Source organism: Microtus ochrogaster, chromosome 18 (genome assembly GCF_000317375.1).
Source record: "Microtus ochrogaster isolate Prairie Vole_2 chromosome 18, MicOch1.0, whole genome shotgun sequence".
Taxonomy (NCBI): domain Eukaryota; kingdom Metazoa; phylum Chordata; class Mammalia; order Rodentia; family Cricetidae; genus Microtus; species Microtus ochrogaster.
The window spans coordinates 53,104,517-53,112,552 of NC_022020.1; the positions used below are offsets into that span (position 1 = coordinate 53,104,517).

Sequence of the window (8,036 nt, forward strand, 5' to 3'; positions counted from 1 at the left end):
CCAGATGAAGGTTCTATGGTGATATGCAAGATATTCGTCAGTATTGCTATAGGATAGGGTCATTTCAGGTTCCCTCTCCTCAACTGCCCAAGGAACTAACGGGACATCGCCTTGGGCTCCTCACTGATTCTATTTACTGAATTTCTTGTCTTGTTTTCCTAATATGAACATTTATCTAGTATGAATTTTTCCAGAGAGTATAGTTTTTGCTGTAGCCAGTGTTTTGTCTTTTGTTTCATGTGTTGCTACATCGTATTTTCATTATTGAGTGTCCTTCCTTCTTCGTATCAGAACTTTTATCTCTCCCTCTCCTGCCGATCTTCCTTCCCATTTGGCTGTGCTGGAAACTTAACACATATTTAGGCCAGCGTTCCTTGATATCCCTCATCCTGTGCAATGCATTTCTAATTCCTTAGGCCCATGAAAAAAAATTTATCTTGCTTAGTTTTCAAGCATTTATGAGATTTTTTCCAGATTTTTAAAAAATTATTTTTATTATTTTATATTATTCACTATTTTTAATTATGTGTATGAGAGGGTAGGGACTGTGTGTATATATGAGTGGGTGCCTACCACTGGGCTTAAGTTGCTGGCAGTTGTGAACCACCTGGAATGGGTGCTGGGAACTGAACTCCGGTCCTTTGTCAGAACAGCACATGGTCTTATCTACTGAGCTGTCTTTGCAGATTTAATTTTTGTTTTTTATTTATTTAATTTTCTTTCCAGGATTTAAAATAATTGGTTTTAGGTAATTGTTCTGTGTTTTCAATATTTTTGCTCTTAGTCATTTAAATTTTATCAAGACATATTAAATGGATTTGGATTTGTTTAGTTTTAAAAATGCAGTTTGTTTGCTTGAAGGGAACACCTGTCATATAACTATTGTTTACTTTCATTTTTTTATTAATGTTTTTGTTTCATTGATGTGAGCTTTGTTAAATAAGAATGCTAAAGTTGATTGCATCTTAAAGTTATTTTGCTATTCCTTCAGTTATTTAGGTTTTAACATCATACACTATGACTATATGTTTGTCTGTTACTCATTATGACTCTGTTTTTGCTTTAAAGTTTTGAGGCTATAGTTTTAGGTTCATATAAATCAAAATTGTCTAGCTAATCAGCTTTGACCATTGCACACATCTCCCTCTGTTCCTGTTGTGTCTCCCCCTCCCAGGTTGGTATCAACCATGTAAATACCAACTTTTCCCCTTAGGGTTGTCATGCTGTATTTTACCCATAACTTTTTGATAGTTAAAGACAATACAATTATTTATTTCTGTTCCCATGCATGTTTCACAGAGTGTGTGTGTAGAGATGAGAGGACAAATTGCAGGAGTCAGTTCTCTCCTGCTATGTTCCGTGTGGGTCTCCAGGCATTGAATTTAGGTCATCTTGGAGGCAATTGCCTTTACCCACTGAACCATCTTGCTGGCCCTTTACTTTTAATCTTCCCTTGTTCTTATTTTGGATGCTTCTCATTGAAGACTATAGAAAAAGATTTTTAAAAAATCAATTTTGTAAGCTTTTCTTCCTTCCCTTCCTTCCTTCCTTTCTTCCTTCCTTCCTTCCTTCCTTCCTTCTCTCTCTCTCTCTCTCTCTCTCTCTCTCTTTCTTTCTTTCTTTCTTTCTTTCTATATTTCGAGACAGGGTTTCTATGAAGCTTTTGGAGCCTGTCCTGGAACTAGCTCTTGTAGACGAGGCTGGCCTCGAGCTCACAGAGATGATCCTCCTGCCTCTGCCTCCCAAATGCTGGGGTTAAAGGTGTGCGCCAACACTGCCCGACCTTTGTACATTTCTTCAGTGCAATTACTAGTCCATGACCATTTGAATCTTTTCACTTTCTTTGTTACTTGTTTCCTCTGATCTTTATTCTTTTTCTTTAGGTATTCCTTTGGGTTGTATGTGACTGTGTTTTATTTTTCTATTAATTTCCTACACGTTTTTCTTTATTATTGATTATCTAAGAAATTATACCCTGTCTCCTTGATTTACTAATGTTTAATAAAATCTTCTCTTCCTTTCTTTCTGTTTCTTTCCTTTCTTCTTTCATTTCTACCATCTTTCCTTCCTTCCTTACTTTACCTACCTCTCTTCTACCTCCCCTCCTTCCCTCCCTCCTTCCCTCCTTCGCTCCCCTCACTCCCATTCTCCCTATGTGCTTACTTGTTTGTTTGGGACAGTGCCTATTGTAGCACAGACTGGCCTTGAACTCATGTGTAGTTGAGAATAACTATACTCTTAATCTTCCTGCATATACCTGGGCACATGGGGTTCTTTTAAATATACTGTTGGGTTCCAATTGCTTTCGGCAGGAGGTTACCATTATGTATCTTGTTGTCACCAGAGGTGAATGTTTTAATATATGTTTATAGTTTTTACTGTTGGACCCATCTCAGTTTTATACCTGTGATTCCAATTATGTCTCACTGTGCCCAATTTATAAATTTAGGTGTGCATAGGTATGTATGTTGCCTAGGAATAAGCATAGTGTGTGTGTATATATATGTGTGCATATATCTATATATCGATAGATAGATAGTAGTTTGGTGTGCCATCTGTGCTTTCAGACATCCATTAGGAACATAATCCTTGGATAGGAGACTACACTAAATAAAGATTAAACAAATTTCTACTTGTTCTTGTAAGTAGAGTGAGTTTGTTTAATAAAAGTTTTTTTATTTTTAGGACATTTTCTGCAGTAATAACAAACTTGAAGAACATAAAAGCATTCTATCTGGCAGTGGAGATTCTGTACTTAGAATAAGCACCATTGCTTCAGCCATTGCCGATGTGTCTGTGAGTACTGATCCTGCCCAGCTGGTTGCCATGATGAAGGCACTTAAAAATAAAAGAAGAGACAAGACTTTTCAGGATGACGATACACAAGAGGACTGTTCCACTTCTCATTTCTTAATTAATGATGTAGAAAAAAGTAACAGATTCAATGCATTTGATATGGAGAAATACCTTACAAAAACAGAAGTTAGTAGCTGTGAAGGTACATGGGAGCCCTTTTCAAGAGCAGGCACGTCTGACATTTGGGATTTATGTTTGCGCAAACAGCAAACTGTTCAAGACAGCAGTATGGCGAATGTTTGTGCTGCTAATTCAGCAGCTGCCTTCTGTGGTGAAAATACGGAGAGTGAGACTCAAGAGTCACTTAGGACACTGGCCGCTCCAGATTCGGGTCTCTGGAACATGAGCGAGAACAGAAGCACAGTCACAGGGAGGAAGGCATGCTCCATTGACGGATTACCAGATGTGCAGGCCGTTGAGAAAGCTGCCTCAGTTTCCATGCCAACACCCGGTAGTTACTTATCAATAAGGAATCCCAGAGTACCGTCCCTTCGCCTTTTAGAAAAGCATGAGGAAATACAAGATAATAGAGAACACCAAAGGAAAAAGGAGTGTGTCAGTGAGACAAGCAGCAGTGACAAGCGCGTCACTTTTGAAGAAGATCGTATAGTCTTACCTAAAAGTGTTGGTAGGTATCAGTGATCGATCACATTTAAATTGTGTGGTTTTTGTTATTGTTTTCTGTTCTTATTTGGAGAATATACCTTTCTGATAGATTTGACAATTTCCTCTCCTGAGAGTGGTGGATCTGGCTTTGAAGACCAGGGGCGATTCAGACTGTCTACTTCACCACTCAGTCATTCTTCGCCTAGTGAAATTTCTGGCAACTTATCAGGGTAAGTGCTTACTTAACTTTATTTCTGTTTATTTCTATTATTGAGAATTTCATGTAATGTGTTTTGGTTAGGTATATCCCACCTTGATTTTTAAGTTTAAAAAACTGTAAAAAAAATCATAAAAGAAAAAAAAAATCATTTTTAGGTTTATCTCTTTTGTTTTTTTGAGATAGGATTTCTCTATAGCACTGGCTATCCTAGCACTCTCTTTGTAGACCAGGCTGGCTTTGAATTCTGAGATCTGCCTGCCACTGCCCTACAAGTGCTGGGGATTAAGGTGTGTGCCACCATTGCCTGGCTAGGTTCATCTCTTAAAGGTGGTCCCTAAAATATCTTTTCAATTTCTTTACTTTTAATTTTTGAAATAACGTCTCTGTGCCTTGCCTTGATTTCAACAGAGATCTTCCTGCCTCTGTCTTCCCGGTGGTATTTCTTCAGTTGTTTCCCATACAATATTTTATATTGAGAAAGGGCCCATTCTCCTATTCAAGCCACTAAGCTTTGGCCAACAAGCAAGCCCTTTAGGTTCCTCCTCTCTTAGTCCCCAAGCTGGCATTATAGATGCATACTGCTACAGCTGATGGATTTTTTTTGTTTGCTTTTGTTGTTGCTTTTCTTTACATGGGTGCTGGGCATTCAAGCTTAGTTCCCCAGGACTACCTGGAAGCACTTTAATCACTGAACCATCTCCCAGATCCTATACTCTGCTTTTCTGTATTTGTTGGTTTTTTTTAAAAACAACATGAAAAGTAATACTATTTCAGAATGCATATGAACCTGTTTTAGTTTCCTTTCTGTTGCTGTGTTAAAACACCATGACCAAAAGCAACTTAGGGGAGAAAAAAGTTTATTTCAGCTTGTATTTCCAGGTCACAGTCCATCACTGAGGGACATCAGGGCGGGAACTCGAGGCAGGAACCTTGTGATTGCTGCTTGGATGTCTTGCTCACTTGACTGACAGTTGTGCTTAGCTAGTCCAAGCCTAGGGATGGTGTCACCCAAGACAGTCAAGTCCGTCCCCACAAACATGCCAACATTCCCGCCTGGTGGTTCTAGACTGTCAAGTTGACAGTTTAATGCTAACCAGGACAGGGACTTTCGTGGTCTGTTCAGTCTTTCTAGTATCGCTTAGTGTATCTTTGTATTTTACTGTCTTCCAAGATTATTTTACCTCATGTGTATGAGTAACATAGAGATGTAAGTGTTACCATGTGTGTTCCTGGTGCTTGAGGAGTCTAGAAGACATTGGATCCCCTGTGGAATTATAGGTAATTGTGAGTTGCCATGTGGGTGTTGGGAATTGAACCAAGGTCTGTAAGAACAGCCAGTGTTCTTAACCTCTGAGCCATCTCTCCAGCCCCATGTTTTGCTATTTTAATAACATCAAAATGAATAGTTTTTTTTTTAATTTTTAATTCTAAAAATTTGTCTTTTCTGGCTTCATAAGAGATCATTTAAGTGTTTCTCTGTTGAAAGACTTAAATGAACAAATTTGAGTAGCTCCTGAAATGACTGAAAATGTTATGGTTTAGAAAATAATGGATTTCAGAGCTAATCTAACTTTCCCCAAGCTGCCTTTTTTTTTTTTTTTTTAAGCTGTGTGAATTCAGGCATCATTTCTGAAAAAACATTTTTCCTCCTTCATTCTCTTCTACCCTTAGGAGGGAACGCTCATGATACATTTATGGAATAAATTCTTAACCTTGTGTCTGTGGTTACACTCACATTCATGAAGATGTATAAGCTTCATTGCCTGTTTACAGGTCAGAGGAAAACCTGTAGGAGTTGGTTTTCTCTTTCCACTTCTTGGGAATCAAACTCAGGCCATCAGGTCTGGCAGCAAGTACCTTTGCTTTCTGAACCATCTCAACAGCCCTCCCTAGGCTGTGGTTGTTCAGCTTGCTTCCCTTCCCAGATCTGGACTGGAGTCTCTGATATGGCTGCTGAAAAACAAAATGAGATAGAAGTAACACCAGTGTGTGTTTGTGGTAAATAGATGTGGGTTCCATAGCAAAGGCTCTGGTTTTTTTTGCTTGCCTGCCTGTCTGTCTGCCTGTCTGCCTGCCTACCTATCCATCCACCCGCCCACCCGTCCGTCCATCCATCCATCTAACTACCTATCTATCTTTGTGTTGGCATTGGGTATTGATAGCCAGGTTTTTGAGCATGATCCGACATTGCACCATATTCTTAGTCTTCATCCATTGAATTTTGTTTTAGTTAATATACTGTGAATTTCTTCCTAAGCCAGAGCATAGTATTCAGCAGCATGGTTTGGGGGTTTTTGTGAGATGTTAGCAGTGCTAACAAACATTCTACCGTTGAACTATATCCTCAGCCCTAACAGCATGGTTTTTAGTAGTTAAAGAGTTATGTTGTAAGCTTGTGCCATGCCTTAGTTCCTCTTGTATGGCATTTGAGCTTCCTACTTTATTATCAATAAACATAGCTTTTATGAAGTGTTATATATTTATCAATAATTTTTTTTCTTTCTGGATGAATTTCTCAGATATAGACTATCTGAGTCAATGGGTTTTTTTCTAGGTGTGTGTAATTACTCAGGCAAAAGTTGCTCACTTTACGTTTTGATTAGCATTTTTTAAAAATGGTTTTATTAACTGCTATATATCAGGTATTCAATAAATTTTTATTGAATGAATAACTAATTGTTATTTGTCTGTATATGCTATTTATTAATGAAAATGAGACAACTTTTTCTTTAATGGTAGCTTACCAGGTAGATCATCCAGGAATATAATTAATTATTTTAATTAAAGATGGAAAATTTGTGATTGAGTTACTTCAAGCTTATAGCTAGATAGTAGTGGTCATTTGCTAATACATATTCTAACATCATGCTTCTGTTTCTCTTTCAGGTATGCTCTGGACTCTCTTAATTTAGCTCATCACCAGAAGCCCCACTCAGAGTGTGAGTTGTCTGAGTTGGCATGTTCCCGTGCTGATATGAGCAGGCTGACTTATGTGTCTGAACAGGAAAACACCTATCCTATCACAGCTGCTGCTGAAAGCTTAGAGGACCACAAGGTGGGTGTCACTTGGACTGTTTCTTTAGTAAGCCTTCAAGATCAAAAGTGTTAGTGACGTTTGACTCAAACTGGAATTCTGACCTGTTCAACCTCCATGTTGCTGTTCTGTATCTTTAGAGTGAATTAATGTATGTATATATTTATACTTAATTCTTGGCATTGACTCTTGCCCACTTCAAAAAGAAGCATCTTTGACCAAGGAAGAGAGCAGCATTGATTGGCAGGTATAAACATAAATATTTAGGAGATACTTTGACAACACATGCTTTTAGCAAAACAATAGTAGTAGGTTCCCCTAGGTCCCATGACCTCCCTGGCCTCCCTGGGCTTTTGACCAGGTTTACAGTGTCTCAGGTATGAATTCCTTCCCATGGAGTAGCCCACAAATCCAGTCAGAAAGCAGTTGGTTACCCCAGTAATAGTCATGCCACTATTGCCCCAGTGAGCGATCTCTTTTGACAGATCATATTGTAGCATGCATGTTTCATCACTGTGTAATTCCATTGATAACTCTTTTCTTCCTGTGGTCAGCATAGTATCTTTCAATGTTGTGAAGGTTTGACAGCAGGGAGGAAGTTTTTGGGTCAGTGCTAGCTTTATTTTCCTATGCTCTGCAACCAAAGTGTGTTGTGTCTTTAGTAATAGGTTTTTACCATCTAGTTACAGTGAGCACCTAAGAGCAGTGGCAGTAACCTGTTTTGTTTTGGGGGTTTCTAGGATCTCCCTGACCATTAACTTATAGAGAGGTATTCTGTACCTGGCACTGGAATTTCCAAGCCCATATCTTCTAGGTGAAGCATTATTTGCCTGTACAGTGTATCTCCATTCAAACTTTTTTTTAAAAACTTACATTTTTAATTATTTATTTTATTATTATTATTATTTGGGGGGGGGGTTTGAGATAGAGTTTCTCTGTGTAACAACACTTTCTGTCCTGGAACTAGCTCTTGTAGACTAGACTGTTCTTGAACTTATAGAGTCCGGCTTGCCAATGCCTCCTAAATGCTAGGATTAAAGGCATGCACCACCCACCACTGCCCAGCCTAAAATTTACATTTTTAATTATCTTACCAAGTAGTGGGGTTCCATAAGACTTTTTGTTATATATTCTTAATTTAAATTAACTTCCCCCATCCCCTGAGTCTCTGTTTTCCTAGCACAGTGTTTATCTGCTGAGTGATGGGGCCTGGGAGCCTCTCTGCCACTCTCTTGGATTACTAGTCCTCTTTAATCCTATTTTCTTCACCCTTGTGAAGGCTATAGCACGAAGTCAGTGCTTATTCAACACTCAGGACAT

At 38.6% G+C, this 8,036-nt stretch overlaps 1 protein-coding gene across 1 annotated transcript in view; it reads left to right on the forward strand.

The window, feature by feature from the left end:
- Positions 1–8,036, forward strand: part of Cep192 (centrosomal protein 192) — an 81,585-nt gene that overhangs the window by 33,207 nt on the left and 40,342 nt on the right. The window contains exons 17-19 of the mRNA XM_026783373.1: positions 2,686–3,484; positions 3,572–3,692; positions 6,569–6,737. Of these exons, the coding sequence (XP_026639174.1) occupies positions 2,686–3,484; positions 3,572–3,692; positions 6,569–6,737 (1,089 nt within the window). The remainder of the gene's footprint in view (positions 1–2,685; positions 3,485–3,571; positions 3,693–6,568; positions 6,738–8,036) is intronic.